This window comes from Grus americana, chromosome 12 (assembly GCF_028858705.1).
Source record: "Grus americana isolate bGruAme1 chromosome 12, bGruAme1.mat, whole genome shotgun sequence".
NCBI classification, from domain to species: domain Eukaryota; kingdom Metazoa; phylum Chordata; class Aves; order Gruiformes; family Gruidae; genus Grus; species Grus americana.
The window spans coordinates 9,490,489-9,511,853 of record NC_072863.1 but is presented as its reverse complement, the minus strand read 5'-3'; the positions used below and the strand labels follow the sequence as shown (position 1 = coordinate 9,511,853).

General features: G+C 47.6%; 1 protein-coding gene across 14 annotated transcripts in view; it reads right to left on the bottom strand.

The window, feature by feature from the left end:
- Positions 1-11,437: 11,437 nt before the first annotated feature.
- Positions 11,438-21,365, bottom strand: part of MBNL3 (muscleblind like splicing regulator 3) — a 99,015-nt gene continuing 89,087 nt past the window's right edge. For 13 of the 14 annotated variants that reach the window (XR_008578937.1, XM_054839200.1, XM_054839209.1 and 10 more), the window contains one exon: positions 19,064-19,204. Coding sequence is in view for 1 of the 14 variants with exons in the window: in XM_054839205.1 (XP_054695180.1) it covers positions 19,056-19,204 (149 nt within the window). In the remaining 13 variants the exon portion in view is untranslated. Of the gene's footprint in view, positions 19,205-21,365 lie in introns of all 14 variants that reach the window. The other variant, XM_054839205.1, reaches the window with a different exon arrangement.

Sequence of the window (21,365 nt, the reverse complement as noted above, 5' to 3'; positions counted from 1 at the left end):
AGAGAGGTGCCTGGTCAAGGCCGAGCATCAGCCAAAGACGCAGATAAGGTACTACTGTCAGCTGGCTCTGCTTGTGGCCGGTGTTGCAAATCGCGTTACTTTATTCACTTTCTTTCCATAAAGAGAATATGTCCATTACGGGGAAAGCTCAGTGGGGACTTTCAGCTGCCAGAACAAATCTTAAATAAGTTACACCAAATTTGAGTCACTCTTTTTTATTACATGTAAGTAATAACCTCTCTCCTTCCTTTCCACTGCCTCCAAAATTGTTTTGCCAAGTGAATTGCTGGCATGAGGTAGATGTGCCTGGATGGAAGACACTCATGTGGCTGGTGAATCAGCTCAAAAATGTAAAAAGGTGAGCATTAAAACAGGCTGCCTCCTACTTCAACGCTATTATAAGTAGTTGCAAAGTACCTAATGCACTCAAGGCACCCAGGATAAGGGAAAAATGCAGTCGTTCACAGAGGAGCTTCCCATCTAATTTTAACCGTGACACAATCAGTGACAAATGGGGGAGAGGGAGAAAAGGGGCAAGGGAGGATGAGGGTGACAATAATGAGATTACACGGTCACTTAGGTTCATTATGTGCATGTCTTTGTGGCACTGCTGGTCCGTTATGTTTGTGGTGGGTGGAGGAATGACTAAGGGAGAGGAATTGGGGCAAAGAGCACAACGATGGAGCAAGCGGAAGAAAAAAACCAAATATGTTTTGGTGCAATTTGACTTAATGCGATGCCTCAGTCCTGAGCTGAGTGGACAGCCCAAGGGGGTGGGTGTGGGATTAGGAACCTAGATTTTTTTCCTCCAGGTCTTTGGTGTATTATCACAGTATTGGTTTAGATTCCCAACTCACAGCACTTTAGACCTGGCCTTACATGTGTACAGCTGAAAAAAAAAAGGCTGATCCCAAAGTGCACCTGACTCTTGATTATCATTAAGGCAAGTCAGTCCCTTCATTAAACAGTTTGCGCAGCTTGTACACTACCACTTGGAGCCACAAAAATAGCCGGTGATGTAAAAGGTTTTGAAACTCTGGATGGGAATAGCTGCTTCTGCCATAAATGGCCAAGCCCTGAGCCAGCCACGCATCTCCTGCCGCTCCTGCCGCTCCCTTGCTATCACCACCTCACCTCCATCCCGGTGAGGTGCGGCAGATCCCCGGTCAAAGGCCTGATTTAATCTCCACTGCCACTTTCTCCCCGGCTCCTGCCAAGGAGAAGGGTGCAGGGCTTGGCCCTCGGCACTGTCCCAGGAGGGTTTGCCCTCTCCCAGCAAAACAAACCTCCCAAATCAGCATCTGGGCAGGATTTGATTGCTGCCAGAGTGGCTCTGTGCTGTTGATGGCCTCAGCTGCTCTATGCCATGCCCGCAGCCAGCAACAATAAAGCAGGCTCTTATTAAATTAACCTGCTAAGACACAGATCCTGCAGGGATGTTCGGGGAATGGACAGATGGCACAAGCAGGGGCCAGGAATAATTGCAATCCCCATCTCACCAACGTGAGAGACTGATCCTGCTTGGTGCTGTGTCTGTCAGGGAGGGCAGGCAGTGCTCTGTCCTGCAGAGCCAGCCCTGAGAGGGGACAGAGGAGCATCTCCAAGCTCTGGAGGGAGTCTGGAGCATCTCCTATGGATGCCAGCATGGGACTGCACCACCTCCCCACCCCAGCCATGGCATGGATGCTGCCTGGCTGCTGCCGCTGCCTCTTGCAGGCTGTCCACGTTGTAATTATCGACCAGCTTGCTGCTGTGACTCACTGTGTCTGCCCGAGCTATAAACCAGGCTCTCCTCTGCCGGGAAGCCTGCATCAGGCTGCCAAGCGAAGGCGGCTGGGTAGATACGCAGCAGGGATAGCCTGGATTTCACCTAAGTTACCGTCTAGCTGGACACATCATTTGCATAAATACATGCAAAACCCGCTTAAGACCTAGTGTCATTTCTTCTCCACCTCTTCCAGTGGTTTTGCTAATCCATTTATTGTGCCTTATGGTGTTCAGCGTGTAAGCTGCAGGGTAGGGACTGGCTCCTCGGGGCTCGTACGGCTGTTGGAGTACTGGGGGCTGCTCCCACAAGCGGCTCTTTCGAGGAGGTCCTGTTGTACCAGTTGTGTAACCATAATGACGGCTTTCAATTTCAGCTCTGTCAGATTACAGTGAAATATGTCTTAGGGGTTGGATGTGTTCACCTGGCCCAGACTCCTAATTCTGGGGCTGTTTCAGGCAGTACAACCTGCAGAGATATTTTTCTTCTTCGCCAGCTTTTCCTGCCAATGTGGAAATGACTCAGAGGCAAATTCTGAGGACTTTTCTCAGAAATTTCTTATTTCTGCCATCCATCAGCTTTTAGCCATTACTTTATAGCACCAAAAGGCATGCTGGTGCTTAAAAAAGAGGTAAAGGACATTTTCCAAAGCAATTACTGATTCTGGGGCAGAAGTGGGGCTACACTGAATTGTAATTGATATAAGGAGGTTATTGGGATTTCTGGGAGTAGAAGCGTCGCTCTTTGGTCCCTGGGCATGGTACCAGATCACCAGTGCTTTAGAAGAGCTTGGCCCAGGAGCTGGTTGTTGCTGACAAGCAGCACTGCAGGGGAAGATGCTGTCACTACACCCTGCCACGCTCACAGTCTGCAGCGCTCACCTCCGCACCAGCCCTCTCTCCTGGTTATCCCCTCTGATGCTGTGTCTCCTGCCTGCAAGATCAGCATCCTGCACCGGGGCCGGCAAGCAAGTCTCTGGGCAGTGACAAGTCACTGCTCCGTGCAAGGACACTGGTGGTGCAGCAAATGAGCTGGTTTCACAGGTCGCTCCTCTTCCTATTTTCTCCAGACATGGAGCTATCTCCTCATTGCCCTTCATGGTCCGAGCTAATATAATCCGTACCACAGTGCCTGGGAAGTGCCTCCAGCTATGGCTTACCATATCCATGTTGGGCTTGTGCTGAGCCGCAGCGCCACGGCTCCCAACCTGTGGCTCGTCCTCCACACACACGACATGATGCCAGCACGGCACACGCTCCTTGGGTCCCGGCTTCCATGAACTTCTGCAAAGCCGGGGGGTCCTCAGGCTTGACCTTGTCAAATCACTAGCACATGACAGCCTCTCCCTAGAAATATATATACATACATATTTTAAAGTTTCTAGCCAACATTGTAGTAGAGTAAAACTGAAAATACAGCTCCTTAAGGCTCAAAAGCCAGAAGGCAACAGTGAACACATAAACCAGACCTGTTGCTTTATACCTCAAATGAAAAGAAAGGTGCGGGGAAGGTAAATACACCATCAAGATATATTTTTTAAGATTTGTGAAAATAAAGCAATTTTAAACTAGTGTCTAACAGAAGAGCTCCCATTTGCTTTTAAAATTCCATGGGTTTTCCTTTCTTTATCGTATTCCTGCAGCATTTGCAGTTCAAATGCTACAGAAATGTGCAAACTTGTGCATGGAATGCACTAGCAAAATGAAGGAGCCAACAATTAATTAGAGTGAAACTCTCTGCTTTGCTCCCATTGGAGAGAGAGAAAATGTAAAATTCAACCCAAATGGGGTATTGAGAAAATACTTTAATATGATTTTGATCTTAATAAGCAAAAACATTCCTTTCTTCTTTTTAATAAATTACTTTTCACTTGACAATTTCCTCATAGCAAAGTGACAAGCATTATCCCGAATCGTTAATTCCTCCGTGCAGATTCCAGCACTGAGCTCATTAAAGCGTGCCGAATCCCTGGGCAGGCGCTTCCAGGTCGTGCTCCCATCCAGCGCGATGACCTGAGACTGTTACAACCACTGTGCAGCCTCATCTCCAGCCCTGGGATGGGCGGTGTCACCGAGATGGCCAAGTACCTCTCCTTGCTGGTGGGACCTGGGTGCCTGGGTTCAGTGACATGGGGATGTTTCTGCTGAAATATTGGTGGGGAAACCCGGAGCATCCCTCCTGACTGGGACGGGATGTGCACACACACGAAAACCAGGTCCTGGCAGCACTTGTGGCACGTGGGAGCTACGTGGGAGCTGTCCGTGTGTCAGGCGCTTGTCCCCAGACAGCCATGTTGCACGTGGCTCTCGTGAGGGTGGAGGCAGGTTGTGGGCTGAGATGCTTCTGGAGGAGATCAACCTGAGGCCGGAGGAAAAAGCTTTCCAGACAAGTGCATTGGCAGAACTGTGAGCAACAGCCAGGCCAAGCTTCTCCCCAGACTGCGTTTGCAAAAAGCTAACAAAACTGTCTGCGAAGCGAGAACACGGCGAGCTCATTACGAGACACTTTACCAGCCTTCCTGGCAAGGGAGGCTGAGAGTGCAAAGCTGCGTGTCCTCCGTGCCAGAGCCTGTCAGCTCCCCTGGAAACGACACCTGGCTGCTTGGAGGCAATCCAGGCACCGGCGAGGGTCTTCACAACACCCCAGAAAGCTGCAGCCTGGATAATGTGTGGCATCCGTCATCATCACCATCCAAGGGAGCTGAACCAGCAGATGTGAGAGGCTGGCTGCTCCAGGAACCCAGCACGGGAGCTGAGGGGTTAAAGTGCTCGGCCGGGGAAGGTCCTTGGAGGAGAATAGTACCGAAACTGCTTAATTAGAGTATTCAAATTGCATGGAGTTGCAAAGCAGTTAATTTCTCAACTTGAAAAAAAACAGAATTAATATTTGCCAGCCAGGATCAGAAGCAGCGGGGGCTGTTGACAGCCTTACTGGGGCTCCCCATGCTGGGGAGGATTCAAGAGGTCTCAGCTGTAATTGCCCGTGGTCTTTAGTGTTTTGTTCTGCAGTTTAAGAATTTGCTTGAGTTCATTTTGTGGATAAAAGCTGGTGATCCAAACCCCAGCTGTATTTCTGCCTTCAGCAGCAAGGGGCTGCTGGCTGGTTTGGTATTGCAGAGCAGCACTTCGGCGTTTCAGAGAATTTCCTAACTTGCGCAGGCTGGAGAGGATCAAACCCATGGCTGGTGAAAGTGAGCATGGCTCTGACGGGGCCAGTGCTCCCTCCCGGCCTCTGAGGCAGCCAGCCGCCTTGCTGTCCCTGCACAGACAAACAGAGCCCTGCACAAACGGAGCTGCTGCTTACATCAAGGGTCCGCTGCCTCGTTCATCCACGGCCATGGATATCTTGGCATCAGCAGCTCCTGGGGAAAGCCCAGCCATGTCAGTGCCCGGGAGAGGATGCTCTTGCCTCTGCCTGTGCCGCAGCAGACCCAGAGGCAGGTCTGGTGTGGGGACGTGGACTCAGGATGCTGGGGGGAGAGTGCCGAGGCTCATCCCTGGGCTGCAGTCCATGGGCCGTCAGCTCTCCTTGATCTGGTCCATCTCCCTCATCCCTCAGGCTTTTCTCATCTCCTGCTTTTCACTTGTCTAATCTTTTCCCCAATATTTAATCCCATGGCAAATTCTTCCCCATCCTCTTAAAATTCTGCAAGTCTCTTATTTTTTTTTTTAGCTAGGCTGCGTAATTGCGAAGCATCTCAAATCCCTGTGTTTAGTTTTCATACCTTGTGCCACCACTATGTTCCAACCGCTTAAACATGAGGTCTTTGCATATTACACCTGCTTGACACAAATGTTTGCATGTTCCCTAGAAAGCAAATCATCCTCCATTAGCCTGTGCTTTGTGGTGCATGAGAAGGGATGGCACAGCAGGAGCAGAGGCAGCGGCTGAGGGTCCCCACCATGTGCTGTGCCTCGAAGCCATGCTGATGGCTGAGCTGAGCTGGGGTTTCTTTCCTGGCAATATCTAGTTGCTTTTCAATAGCTGTGTGTGACAGGCTTTGACATGCTCCTTCAGCACTGCACCAGGCGAGGGCTGGCACGTAGCTGGGCCGCGTGGCTCTGCGGGGTCCCCTGCTGCCCCACAGCTGGCAAGGCGGCTGCCACCGTCCCTGGCATCACCTGCCAAGTCTCAGCACGATGGGAATGGGGAGAAAAAAGCCGCTTCCGTGTGCACAGAGAAGTCGTACCAAAAGCAGAGAAAACTGATCTCTGGCTGCTGAACCTCTCTAGCACTTTGTGTTGCTGAAAGGAATAATCAAGCCCAGCCCTGGAGAAGACAAAGACGGAAAGAAAATAAAAGCTTTCCCTGTTGGGCTGATTGCTGCCTGGGGTTGGGGCCCTCCCTAGGGATCCCAGTGGTGGTTTTGGGAGGATGTGCAGGGGCTGCTCTTGCTACTGGGGCTGGTTCAGCGGTGGCTTCTGTGAGCATTGGATCCATGAGGATCCTGCAAATTTTTGCTTTTCTGGCTCATTCCAGCAGGGCTGGAAGGAAGGGGAAGGGGGAGGGCAGCTGCTGGGGCTCCCAGCCAAGCCCCCGGCCACAGGGCTGCTGCGCACACTCGCACCAGGCTTGCCCAGGGAACGTTGCTTGAGCCACCATCACAACTTGTCTCCTGTCCTTCTTGCAAAAGCCATGCCTGGTGCAAAAGCCTGGCTTTCCCGAGGCTGGGGCCCTCGCACGGCTGCCTGGGTCTGAGTTAGCAGACAAGGGGCAAAGTGCTGAAGTGCCGCTCATGGGGCACCGTGGGGAGGGAACATGCTCGGGGGCTCCTCGCCCACTCACTAAGACAAGCCGAGGGCTGAGCTCTGCCCTCCACAAGAGCATGGGAAGTTTGCCACAGACATCACCACCAGCAGCTCAAAATCTGGATCTAATGCTCTGTTGCCTCAACGATTACTTGATTAAAGGAAAAACCCACACCGAAATGGGGAGCCCAGAGACTCCTGCTGCTCCCAGCAGCACACCCTGAGCTGGGCCAGCCCCAGCTTCAGCCACTTGCAGTTCAGGGGACACACGTTTTGGCAGGCAGCCCCCCAGCTCCATGCTTGCCAAGCTGCCTGACTGCGGTGGGCAGAGATGTGGCAGTGCTGGGCACCTGCAAGCAGGGGGTACGGTGGGACCACCACGTCCCCAGGCTGGAGCAGGGGAGCAGAGCTGTCACCCCAGCCCCAGCGAGCAGGTCAATGAGGCTGGAGATGGGGAGAAGCAGAGGAGGAGTGAGGCAGCTCTGGCTGGAGCAGCTCTTCCCTCCCCGTTCCTGCCTGTGTGCTGCAGCCCTGCGCCAGGACCAGCCAGGCTGGCTGGCGGTGGGTGTTCGTGACTCATTATCCCTGATCACCATCCGATGACACGCTTACTGCCAGCAGGATGGGCCTCCTGCCAGCACGGCAGCCCCGGAGCCTCTTGGGCTCTGCCAGCAGCTGTGCTGATGCAGATGGGCTGGGAGGTCATCGGCTGCAGCCCTGGGCAGCACAACCCCACATGCACCCCTGGATGGGTGGGTAATCGGGGCAGACCAGGTCCCTCTGTCCTGGCAGCAAGCACCTCAATACTCAGGGGGCGAGCTCAGGGCTGGCTGCGGGGGCTGGAGCTGCGTGGGCAGCGCCTGGCGGGGTACAGGCAGGCCAGGGCCAAGTGTGGCAGGTCAGGGAGCCAGCCCAGCACCCTCACCTCCCACAGCACCCACCCCGCTCGCCACAGCATCCTGGCTCATGGCGCCGGGTCCATGATGACAAATACCTTTAAAACAGTCTTTATTAGGTGAGAAATCTGCTCTGCTCCCCATGCCAAGCCCTAATACAGTGCAGACCTAAATACTGCACTAATACGAAAGCTTAAAGGATTTCCCATAATTGAGCAAAGCTGGCAGAGGGGTGAGAGCCTGGTGGGGGGAACTGCAGCCCACCTCCCTCCCTGGCACAGGCCACCCTCTGCCCAACCCCACTGGTCCGAATCCAGCTGCAGCCCCCACCCTTGGACTGCACAATGTGGGGAATTCAAAAGTCTTCCAAGGCCTCACCCCACCCAGCCTAAAGCCCCAAGTTGTCCTCGTTGCCCTCTCTAAAATCCCTTGATTTATGCAAATAGCACAAGTAGCATCGCCACGTGTGAATTCCCGCCTCCCCAAGTCACCCCCCCATCTCTTGCTGCAGGCGCTGCTGGGGCCCTGCCAGCCCCTGCCTACCCTGAGCCCCCCCTGTGGGGCATAACAGGGTGGTGGGAGCAGGACCGGGCACCCCCAGCTCCCAAAGCCCAAAGGATGCTCGGCACAGGGGAGCTGCTGAGCCAGCACCCGCTCCTCCCGCATACCCCGACGTCGTGGGGCTGGGGTGGCTGCCAGCACCCTGCAGCCCAGCAAGTACACGGACTCACCTCTGCATTACCCCTGCCTCGGCACTGCCTGACGCCGGCTCTGAGAACAGCGATGCTTTAATGGGCAACATTCCGTGCCTCCTCACGGGCACGGCAGAGCGTGGCCCTCGTGCAGGCTCACCCCGCAGGACGAGATGGCCGATGGCTTTGGTTCAGGCTCGTGTTTCTGCAGGGGAAAGCAAACGGTATTTTTCTTCAGCAGTTTTCCAGAGGCCTTGCAAAGTACCCGCGAGCACCTTTGCCTTGGTGCAGACACATGCACCCCAAAACACCACCCAGCGCCCCTTGGCACCCCGGTACATTCACCAGGAGCTGCTCGCCAGCGGAAGCCCTTGCAGACGTCCAGCCGTCACCGCACCGCAGGCATAGGGGCAAAACGGAGGGCTGGCAGGGCTGTGGGGCGAGCGGGGCTGCCAGCGGGGCCATGGCCACAAAGCCTTCTGCCGGTTCCCACGGTGTGTGCAGGATGTACAGGAGCTGCAGCTGAAACACCGCCACGGAGATCAGCTGAATTATGGTGGTGTAAAGCATTAAAGCAGAAGCCACATCAATTATAAACACAGGCTTCGAGCACACGATGGCTGCAGAGGGGAGGAAGGCAGCAGCTCCCTTGGGAAGGCACAGATAACATTTACAAGCAAATAATTTACATTCACGGTGGAGAAAAGCAGAAATACCTCTGCACAACCCGGCTGCAGCTGCAAAGAGATAAACAGTGGGGGTGTCGCAGTGCTGTCGCCTCAAGGCTGGATTTACGCCTTCAGATCCAGGGCAAGGGCAGCGGGAACAGCCGGGGAGAGAATAGAGCATGCTGCTGCTAAACAGACTGGCAGAGCCACCCTGAAAAAGGCAAAATGAGGAGGAAAGGGCAAAGGCATTTGTGGCAAACATCTTCCAGCTGAGCCAAGCCTGGCTGAGACCTGATCAGAGCCAGCTTGCTGGGTGCCTGCTCCTCCAAGCCCATCCCCCTGGCCTTCAGGCTGCAGCTCTTTCCACCTCCATGTGGGTCCCTCTGCCCACGGATACCCCAGAGGACTTCAGGACCCTTCGCGGGGATGGGTGAAGGAATGTGCTTTTTGGATGTGCTGCCATTTCGGAGGTACTTGAGGCAGGGTCCCACCTGGGCTGGAAGGGACACATTGGTTCATCATCTGCAGTAGCAGCCCAGGGCACAAGTGAGAGGGGACGGGCTACTCCCCATGCTGCAGCGTGCTCTGACGTGACCCCTCCTGCAAAGGGTTAACCGGCTGCTTGTGTTGGAGAGGATATTTTAGATCCACAGCTCATCAGGGATTAGCCAAACATTTCTTTCTTCAGTCTCTTTTTTCTCATAATAAATGGATCAAAGTGATCTATTTATCCAGCACTAAGTCCAGATTGGATAAAAACTGGCTTTGGACCACAGAGGCCCATCTGAATATGGAACAAGCCTCAAAAAATAGATGTTTCCCACTGAAGCTTGAACAGCCAAAGACCTAAATGGAGATTTTTACTAAACTTGGCTTTCCTGCACAAATGTGCCCCAGCAGAGAGGAAGATAGACAGGCTGGGTGATGCAGTATTTCCAAATGACACATGCCGTAAATACAGTATCGTGTATAGTTTGCTCAGATCCTTTAATCCAACTCCATCTACAAAGTGGTTTGCAGCAGCTCCTCCTGTGACTTCTGCAAACAGGCCCCAGGTGAAATCCCACATCCCTGGCCCAGCGATGCTGTTCAGCCTTGAAACACAATTTAACGTCTCTTGTTAATGGGCCACCCTTGAATTTCAGTGCTAGTGTGGGACTCACATTGCCAACCCTCCTCATGGGGGATGCTTCTCCTGAGTGGAGCTGGTGTCTCCAAGCTCCCACGGCTCCAAGGAAAGCATCCCCTGCAAGTTCCATCCCCTTCCCGCAGAGAAAGCCAAACCAGAGGAAAGCTGGTAATAAAAACTCGTAACCATTCAGGAAGGATCCCACACCATGACCGGAACACCACAATATCCACTGCTTAGAAAAGTTTCAGTTCCCCGTTTTTTGGTTTTAGAAACAATTTAGACAGTTAATTGTGCCATCAGATGAGGCAAGTCATTTATAGAAAAAAGCTCTAAGTGGCCTTGACACACAAATGGAGTCAATTAACCTGCAAGGAGAAGTCAGGGAAACAGGCTGATGAAAAAACAGTTATATAATTTGTCCTGGGCTCAGTCTGTCTTTTCTCAAAGTCAACAGCTTGTCCTACTAAGGGTGATGGGGAGGAGCGGTGTCTGCACAGCCTCTTTCCGCGGCGTGCCTCCTTGCCACACTGCTCCTGCCCCTGAGCAGCTCTAGCAGACCTGCGTCCCCTGAAAATACTGATTCTCAAAGTCTCTTTTCCCCCAGTCAGATTGTTTGGCAAAATGGCCAACAACCCCCCTCCATGCTGCACTCCCCTCCCTCGTGTTGGCATCAAACCCCTCTTGTTGCACGATCTGGGCTTGCCATTGCCTCGGTGTCCTGTCACGGGAGCCTGCGTGCGAGGCCAGACCACCGGCGTTGGCAGCGTCATTACTCACATCCTCAGGGGCTTCCCGATGTCATCGTCTGCTGCCCACGAGACGAGCGATGCTGCAGCCCGCCACGGCCACACTCCCCAGCTTGGTGCCTCCAGCTGGACCCAACACATGTTTGAGACCCGCCGGTAAAAGCGAAAGCTTTTAGGGAGCGAGGGGCGATCTCAAGCCAGTTGAAGTGTAAAAGCCCCCTTTTACAGCAATGCTGTGGGCACCAAGGTGGTGACCAAGGCAGCAACGCTGCTGAGTGATTTTCTTACCTCTAAATCTATGCAACATTACAGAAGGGACAAACAAACTCGGCAAGAAGCAATTTTCTCTTGCAGAAGTCTAGACCAAGCTTAGCCGTGGTCGCTCCGGGCTGCAGTGAGAGGCGTCCCCAGCCTGTGCCGGCTGGAGGCGAGAGCCCGGCAGCGCAGCCCGGGGCTGGGCTCGGCACTCGGAGGAGAGCTGGGGAATCCGGGCCGCTGCCGAAGGGAGCTTATTGCTGTGTTACCACACCCGGACGTTCAAAACAGTATCTGACATAAACGCTGAAAGAGAAAAATTAATACACACATCACTGTGCTACAAAAGCTGCGGGCCTTTGAATGATAGTCAATTTATTCTTCGTGGTTATCTTCAAACACACAGCTCTGATCTCCTCACTAATCACGTCACAGGTAGGGTCAGAGAGGAAGCACGGAACAATACCAACCAAGCGTACCGCACCACGGGCGTCTCAGAAGGTCTAAGGCACAAGAGAAACCAAAAGGCAGCGTCTGGAAAGTTTTACTTTTTATTTTTCTAAAATACAAATGTCTTTCTTGTGTTAGTAACTTTAATAGGATAGGCCAAATGCGTCCGATAAAAAGGAGGCACTGGCTACAGAATTCAAAATACTGAAGGTATTTTCTGGAAAGGAATTTATTCTGTTGTTCTACACTTTCGATGTAACATTGAATCAAATTCATTAGTCATTATTTTTACATCAGGACCTTTAAAGTTTGGGACTAATAAACCGGAACTTGGAAAGTTTTTAAAGTAAACTCCTATTAATGTGTAGATATGGATCCATAAAAAACATAACCAAGAATTTTATACACTTTATTAAAAGATCAAAAAATAAACAATAACAATATAGAAGTAACATACTAAAATGAGTAGCATTATGCACATTTCTAAAGCACATACAAGCACTACAGCAATATAACGTGGCAAAAAGAAAAATAAATTCAAAGCGTACACCCTGTTGGTAGCAGTTGAGGGAATGAACTATCATGTTATGGAACTGAAATATTGCATTAGCCTACGCCATCTGGATCCGATGATATTTTAATCTGTTACAATTCCACAGGGCTAACTGTAATCATTTGTGTATATTTTCTAAACTATATCGTTAAATTGATATCTAATGTTTCCCTTGTTTTACCAGAAATGCCTATGAAAAGAAGAATGTGCTTCAAAGATCTACTTTACACAGTACAGTATAAATGTTTTTATATATTTAAATTAAAAATTTACAATTTAGGAGAACATTCTCTCTTTGATTTTAGTGATTGCCTAAAATACAATTCTCTATTTATAAAAAAAAATAGTGATCTGTTGTCAGGTGATATAATAAAGAGTGTGGGGCATCTCGGTTCGTTTTCATGATTTAGAATAAAAATATAATTAAAACAAAGCTAATTAGAAAGAAAAAAAAATCCCATAATCCAATCTAAGAATGGTCTTATCATCCCCTCATCTGCTAGGATACAAAAGCCATGGCAACAAAATCATTTGGCTTCCACCACTATCAAATAGCATCTGTGTACAGTAATAAAGAACTGGAACCTTGTAATTCGGTGTCAGGTAATTCTCTCTGTTGTGTGTTTGGAAAAATAACTTCATTTTATTTAATAGCTGTGTTATTTTTGCATGTTTAAATATCTCATTTGAGAGGCATATAGAGTTACTTTTGATGATAGAGGATATCAGTAAAGATCACTAGCAAAGATTTTAGCAGTGTCGTCATGATCATGCTCATACCCCAAGTTTGACCAGCTACGATTCATTTCACATAGTGCAAAATGTTTTTCTCTCATAATCCCAGAAATGAGAAAGAGCTTGATTACGAAAATTGATTAAGGCAAAGGGAAGCCTTAATAGCATGGTGGCTAGAATTAGCTGATTCTTTCTTATTAAAATCTAGGTGGTTGTAACACCCACGAAGAGAGGCAACATCTGATTTTCCCCCGTTTTGAAGACTGCACGATGCTGCGGCTCCGATTGAGCAAACCACCCGCTTAGACAAACCCGGTGGTGCGACGTGGGCTGGCTGGGCACTCGCTGCCATCCTGAGGAGCCAGAGACCTCCGAGATGCCCGCAGCCGTGGTCCAAGAGCAGGTCCGGCGCTTGGCAGAGACACCTCAGCCCCCAACCCTGGAACGGGCAGGAAAGGGAGACAGTGACACCGGGCGCCACCACCCACCGGTTCTGCTCTAGGGTGCTCGACTCATCGCTTTGGTCGGGACCAGCCTCGCAGCAAAACCAGCGACCTTTCCGCAGCAAATCTGGGGCTTGGGTTTTGCAAATAAAAAAAAAACCAAACCAAAAACCAAAAAACCCCCCAACAACAAACTTGTTCTAATAAAAAATAAACGGGTCAACACAGGCGCTTCAGCTTCTCCAAAATCCCCCTGGTACTGCAGAGCGCTGGCAGCATCACCAACACAGGGGAAAGGGCAGCAAGAGGCTGCTGAGCAGGCTGGGGGACCACGGCCGTGCTCTCCTTTGGTGGCAACTCAGTGAGGCTTGTCAACCCCTGCCAGAAGCACCGAGCTGGCCACACTGCCCCAAATCCATCCGGCAGTGCTGCCTGAGCAGGCAGCACCAGGCAGCGCTGCCACGTAGCTCTCTCAAATGAACACCACGGTTGTCATACAGCAGAGGAAACCAGCCCAGGACAACCCAAAACCACCCCCTGTCCTTCCACTGCTCATCAGTCCCTTCCATTTTGTTACCTTGCCCCACAACGGTAAAAAATAAATTAAAAAAAAAAATCAGTAAGTTGTGACATTTCAAATTCCCTCTGGGATTTAAAACACTCGCTGCAATGACAGTCACCTCTAACAGATAAACACTTCCAGCTAGAAATAGGATTAGGTGCTAGGAAAAACGTGTGTATGTTGGCACGGACCTATCGGTCCTAATAGGATTCACCGAGAACACAACCTATCAGAAACGTGACCTAGGGGGTGTTTGAAAATGTAGGCTGATTAAAAAGGAGGAAAAAAAAAAAAAAGGAATTCAAATCTTTGCTAGTGACCTTACTAATTAATTAAGCACTGTTTCCCATTTCTCTGTGCTGCAGGTTGGAGCTGACCTGTTATCAGTCTGCTGTATAATAAGCTATGGCAAACTACAAAGCTTTTACAACAGCAAAGCAACATCATGCTTTCAGATAAGTTTTATAGCAAAAAACTCCTCCTTTTCAAAGCCTTAGTAATACCTATCTCTTTTACAAACTTTTCCTGTATTATTACAGACTTTTTATATTCAAAATAAGTTCCAAGGATTTCTTTCGTGGACTATGTACATAAGTGCAAAAAAGGTGTGTCTCACACATTCGTACACTAACTGAATCAGTTTAACTGCAGCATATTTGTATCTTCAACACTGTTACGGGGTCATTCCACAATATTTTTTTTCTTATGTACAGTTTTTGCTAATATAAATTAGTATTAAAATAGTTATATGCTTAATTATTTAGCCCTGATCATAACGTAATTGTGTGAGTGCTCAATTTCTGGAGAAAAAAGAAAATTGCAGGCAGAGCTACAGTACTGAAACGGATTAATTCTGAATTCCCACCACGTGAATGAACGTGAAATGAAAGCAAGACCGGTCACTATGTTGTAAATACAGGCTGTCGTGTTTTTGAAGTTAAAATACTGTGGAATAACCCTTGCCACACAACAATTTCTACAAGCTATAAAACCTGACTCTAAATCCATGTGTTGTAAACTTCTTGACTGAAAAAGTGACGTTAAAGACACAAATTCAGCGTTCACATGGGACTTTGGGATTTTAAAAATATTCAATCATATCTTTATCTGACAGTATCGAACTGTACCTTTAACAAGCTCATACTGTTACACATCACTTTTAATTTACATGTGAAAATTTCACAAATAATGTATACAAAGGTAGCCATGTTGTAGTTTTGTTGCCATAGCAACAACAACTTAATATAATTAGTTAACAATGAATCTATCATTGTAGGAGTTACATACAAAGTTAATTTTGTTCTTAAACTGTAAACTATACAAACTAGTTATGGACTGTATTCTATACCTTACCATGCTTCAGTGTTGGTTTAGAATATAACTAAATGGGCTGAATACATGTATTAAAAATTTTAAACTTTCTCTAACTCTCCTTCAAAATTAAATTCATTAGTTACTAAAGATATCAAAAAAAGCAATAATGAAAACCTCAAAAACTAATGGTAGAGAAATGAAAATATATGACATGTATTAATGCGTTGTAGCCTAGTAACGTGTTGTAGCTATATTTACATTTGGATTAGGCTATCAACTATTTATTTTTTTAAAGTTATTACAGTCTTTAACATACAGTATATACTCTAAGGCCTTCAACAGGCACATGGTAAAATCAGGTCAATATCAAACTAAATCCATTCAACAGGAATGGGAAATTAGATTTTCCTCATAAATTTCACCTTTTTCAATTTTCATGTCTGTGAAATGTACAAGGGATAAACAAAACGAGGACTCCAGTTTCTCAATTGTTGTGTACTCGCGTGTCCTAGAGCTACCCTACCGTGCCGGCCAGCAGCCCGCGAGGTGGAGGAGACATCTGGCCCGGCACACGCGTCTCCTCCTCTGGCCAGCTGCACCCACGAGACACATACCCATCTCCATCGCCGCCTCAACGGTGGTGGTCCAGCTCCGGCGGGACGTCCGACGCCGCCGGCATGACCACACCGTGGGAACCCAGAGCGCCGTGGGAACCCGGAGCGCCAGTGCCAGCGCGGCTGCCGTTGGCGGCCAGCCCGGCGGTGCCGCCATTCGGGAACACGCCGAGCACAGTGTGAGACGGCAGGGATGGAAAGATGGATGGATGGATGGCAGGGAGGAAAAGTGCTTCGGGGTGTTCGGGAAGGGGGCCGGCACAGGCTGGCCAGGGAGGTAACAGGTTCTAGAACATCGCGATGCAAAAATACACAGTCAAAAATCATCAGCTAGAAATAATTTCCAACTAAAAACCACGGCTGATTGTGAAATCATGTTCCAAATTACTAAAAACACTGTATTTAACAAAAATAATCTTAATAGTTTTATGAATCCATTTTATTTTAAATCCCTCTTTTATTGTCTGCTTATGTTACAGTTTAGTAGTAGTACTTTTTATTGAAACTACTAACAACCTTTTCTCGTGAAAATGATCAATCTCAGCTTTCATTTTCCCTCTGCATGACCCGTTTTATCCAAGTTTCAGCATTTCTTGCATATTGTTTGCATAAGGCTGAGAGAAATGGACAAAGAGAAATAACTTTGGATAAATAAAAAATATAGGTTCATGGAAAGTGGGAAGCTTATAAAAATGTCACTAAAATTATATTGATTTAAACAAACTTACATACATCTCTTGTCAAATAAAGGATGATATTCATGCTTTTATGACATTTGTTTAGAGTCACTAACTAGCTCGGTGACTTTGTAATAGTCTATTTAGGAATTTTATAGTCTGGCGACTGTTTTTTTTTTTCTTTTCTTTCTTGAACAAAGAAAATTAGAGCAAGTCATTGCACAACTAGTTTAAATAGTGCTACCTCAAAATGGCATTTTTGCCGAGATTGTTTTGAATTTGGTGAAGTTTAGTGCTTCAAGCTTTTCTTTCCTTAAACTCATTTACAAATTAACTCTAAATTTGCCAGCAATATAAAAACTGTTGTGGCACCTAATATAACTACCCTGAACATCCCTCATTGGACCTCTTTAATAAAAAATAATCCTTAAATGCTTTTTTTTTTCAGTGCTTTAAATGTGACATGAAAACAGCTGTATTCTAGGTTTACATTCTATGCACATCTATGCCAGATGTTTAAGTCGATAAATAAAATAGGAGGTTACATCAAAGTGTCAAGATATACAAAAATCCATTTAGCACTGAAAAAATTCCAACCTCCTTGAACTCATAAAGCCATACAAGCTTGAATGCATCCTTTCTGGCTTAAGAAGATCAGCTCTGTTCTTTGTTGAGGCACTGGCACAGGTTGTGCAAAACCCATTTTTGATACACAAATAATTTCAAACAGGAAGTACTCAAATCCACTTTTTCCACTAACAATGTTATGGTTTTGGGAAACAGAAACTCAGTGGTGAAAAGAACAGGTATGCGGTCGCCAGTATAAATGAGAGTCACTGATTGCAGGCAACGCTGCTGCTCGTGAACGCTGATGGCTAGGGAACATCTACGGACACAAGCGACTGCCAAAACACAGGGTTCATAAAGGAGGGTCTTGGGGTGGGGGATGTTTTTTCCCCCTCCCTCAGGGTTTGGTTCAAAGCCTGCTGAAACGCATGGGAGATTCCTTCTGGCTTAAGGTCTTTTTGAGCTGGGCTCTTCAAAGGTTCTTGCTATGAATGAGTCTCCACAGGCAGATGGTCAGAGCCTGCTCTGGGATGCATGGGTTGTGCCCTAGATGCCCCTCCATCACTTGTGGTCTGTGGAGATACACATCTAGCAAGCTACCCACGCTCACACTGGAGGAGTGGGGGCAAGGAAAGTCTCTAACCAAGGCCAAGCAACTTGGAAAAGAAAAGAAAACCTGGTTGTCAGAATTTGGCACCCTATAGGACCACTGTGAGCTCGGGGTGGCTGGCCCTCCAGACACTGGGAGCTGGCCTCTTGCTTGCTTTCAGTGATGATTCTCTTTCTCCTAGTACAGAGTTTGTGGATTTACAGCAGCAAATCCATCTCTTCCATAATGCCAATGATACTGTAGAGCTATGACAGGGATAAATTTGGCTGTATCCTCAACCAAAACGTATTCTGCAGCCAGATTGTTCGGCAACGCAGCGTAACGACAGGCTGGGCTGTCCAGGGTGCACGGGCTGGAAATCGTTTCATTCGTGCGTATGAAAAGGAGGTATTGAGAACTAGCCCTTGTTGTGCGGCAAACATTGCTCTTGATCAAGCAGAAGGTGCCAGAATACATCCACTGACCTACAGGAGCTCCATTAGAATGAATGTTTACGGTAGAAAGCTTATGCTGAGCTTTTTCCTGCTTTGTTACTGCTGTGTTAGCTTTAAAGGGCCAGAGATCACGAGGAAAAAAAAATCACTCACTTACAGAAAATGGTGATTAAATAATCGGAGCACGCTGACAAAATGTCAAGAAAGGAATTTCAGGCTGAAATGTTTCAGCGTGATTAGTGGAGACAAGCCCCCGGGCATGGTATTGCCCAGCTTGGGCTAAGTCATGGCTATGGGCCCACTCCAGCTAACAGCTGGCATTTGCTCCTCTCTAACGCAGTGAGTCTTTGCCCAACAGAAGCTGTCTCACTTCACCACCTTTTTTTTTTTTTTTTGACGGCACCATGAGAACAGCAAGAGAGATTGTGCGCCGTTTGCAGCTGAGAATGCACTTCAATGGACAACAGAACTGCAGAAATCCCTTGATGATTACCACGGTCTGAGCAAATCGGTCCTGTCCCCTTTCTGAGCGTGGGCTTTTGTGGGGTTTTTTCCAAAAGTTTCCAGAATCAGCTCATTGTATTGAAAGAAATACCCTGAACTGGACTAAAATGACAGCTACCCTTTCGTATCACTTGTACTAAAAATTTGGAGACACTACGTGAAGGCAAATTTTAAATGATAAAAGGAGCATTTAACACATGCAACTTTAGCTGACATTAACAGCAAAATCCAGCAAAGGGCAGAACATTCCTGTGTCGTGTTTTTCAAGCACATAATTCCTGTTTCCCACAATAACATTTTTAGTAAAAAACAAACAAAAACCCATAAAACCTACAGTATATGAAAACTTAAGACATAACAATAATGAAAAAATGGTATTGAGTATACTTGATAATGATGTACACTTTAAAACAAATCAATAGACTATGATGTAAACAAAACAGTAAGATAACACTTTAAAAACAAGACAAACATTTATCCATCGATAGTATACAGTAAACCAACAGTCCGCTGTGCAGATGCACTTACCAGGATGGTAGTCATAAAATGATTAAGTGTGTTAAAGTAATGTGTTATAAAAGTCTATTATAATTTTCTACTTGTATATCTCATATAACAGAGCGCTGTTTGTTAATTGTTTCTATAGTGCTTTTTTTTTTTTTTTTGACATTCCCATTGATCAGTTTTTGGTTAACATGTAGGCTGCAACAGGCTTACTGTAGAGGTGGTAGAGAACGATAGAGGGAAAAGGGGATATATACAGAAAGGCCATGCGCAGCTTCCCACCAAGAAGTCCTGGTGCTCCATAATTTTACTGTTCAGAATTTCAACATGGTCTGCTGCAGGGGAAAGAAAAAACAACAGAGAAAGAGTGAGAAGTTAGAGAGAGAAATATCTATATTTTAATAAAAGTCATTCTAATAAGATACATCTACATCCTCACTGCATTGCCTAAGAAGTTGCCATTAGTACGTTGCCGAGAGAAAAACATTTTATAACCTTAATTTTCTGACACGAGGTGAAATTGCTAATAACAGACTTGGCATCCTCTTTAATCTGCACTTAGGGCTTTCTGTTTTCAGTGTGCTTCACACACACTGACAAGACAATTAGTGAAAGAGGGAGGTGGGTGAATAATATTCTCATTTTTGAGACAGGACGGCAGGTAGAGAGTGACTAAGGAGAGGGCCAAAGGAATCCCTGACCCCTGTTAGCTCCTGTTTCCTCTGGAGAGAGCCACAGATATTCAGATTAAAATCTGGTCCTAAGGAGCCACAAGTCAAAGGCGAATCGGGCCCAGAGACAAAACAGAGACACCAAAACCCTGTGCTCAGGCTCTTCGGGGAGCAAATCGCCTCTCACGGAAGGTACTTGTGAAAATCCTCCCCTGACGGACCCCACAATTGTCTGTCTCCTGCAGAGCTAGGCTAGCCAGCCTGGCTACCAGGACCTCGTCAACCATGGAGGAGAAGAAAAACATCTGCCAGAGCAGCAAGTGTTTCAGTTGCCCAACTCCCACCCAGGGCAGCTTTGGGAATCGCCCCTCAGCACTGCACAGTGCCAACCAAGGTCTGGCAAAACACGTGAGCACAGGCACAATTTCACATGCTCAGGTGGCAGCATGAAACGAAGTGTCCTCGAGAGATTAGCTGGCCTTTAGTTTATGCACAGACACGGAGGGTAATGATCCAGCAATGGGATCAAAACACACATGCTCCTGCATGGAAATGGTCAATGGTGGGTCTGTGACCACTGGGGACACTGCCCTTTCTACTGGCCTCCGAAGGTGGTTTATGATGAGGTGTTAAGAGGACAAGAGCTTCTGGCAGAGCGGTGGCTCATGCACATGCTCACACTGCCCCTGTGAAGAACAGGCTCCGTGTCTGACCCTGACCCTCTCCATGCCCGGTAGCCTGATCCTGAAGAAAGCCTATCAAATTAACTATGTTGACCCTACTCCTTGCAAGCAAGGGTTTTTCACAGTCCTTAACAGCACGGCTGATGCTTTACTTGGACAGACTGCGCCATGCTCCCTACTTGCTAAAGAAATATATCCCATGAAGTTCCTCGCCTAGTCTGAAATCACTAACTATTGACAGCGTGAGTTCAAGCACACACAAAAGTGAAAAGAATTCAGAAAAAAGAAGTTTCTTGAAATGAATGCTGAAAACAATGTTAAAGAATTCAAGAACGAGGCCCTTCCAATGCAAATGATCTCCTTATCAGGTGTAACAGGCTGTTTTGCATGTGTTATGGAAATGGGTTAACATGTCAGGTGTCACATCTGTCTGTTGTTTGGGAGAGCAGTACGCTGTGTAACGCAGAACATTTTCATTAATGGGTATAGCTCATTGTTCACCCCTAGACAAACAGGGGTCCATGGCCACAGTTAGTGGGCCATTTATACATACGGTGGTTTATTTAGGTCAGCAGAGATAAGGGCCACCACCAATATGAGTAACTTCTGTTCACTGCTAAAGATATTATTAGAGACTTGCTTGCCAACTTAATTTCCAGCATTTAAGTACTTGCTTGTGGTATGCAACCTAAGGAAGAAACGGGTTGCATATCTGTGTATGCTAAATGGCCTGCACAGGGAAAATCTGGTGACCTCTTGTTGAATTGGCTGAACTGCTCTTTATTCTCTTGTGGTAAAAAAATACAGCGATGAACTGAAACCCTCATGGGATTTTCTCTCATGAACATCAGCTAACACTCACAAAGAAAAGCAATGGAAAAATGACACTGCTGCTATGGTTGTGAAATAATACTCTGTAAGTCAAAGAAAAGGACAAACTCCTCCATCATTCCCACTCAGAGAAACCCAGCAATCTAGGAAAGCCCAGGATCTGCAGGTAGGGTGAAGGATATGTTGCTTGTAGCATTCATCCTGGTTTAAAACACATATAAGGACCTCTGAAGAAACCCACCATGAGCCAGACCCCCACTGCAGCTGAACACAGATCCCTGCTCAGACCAAGCCAGCCTTGCAGATGCACA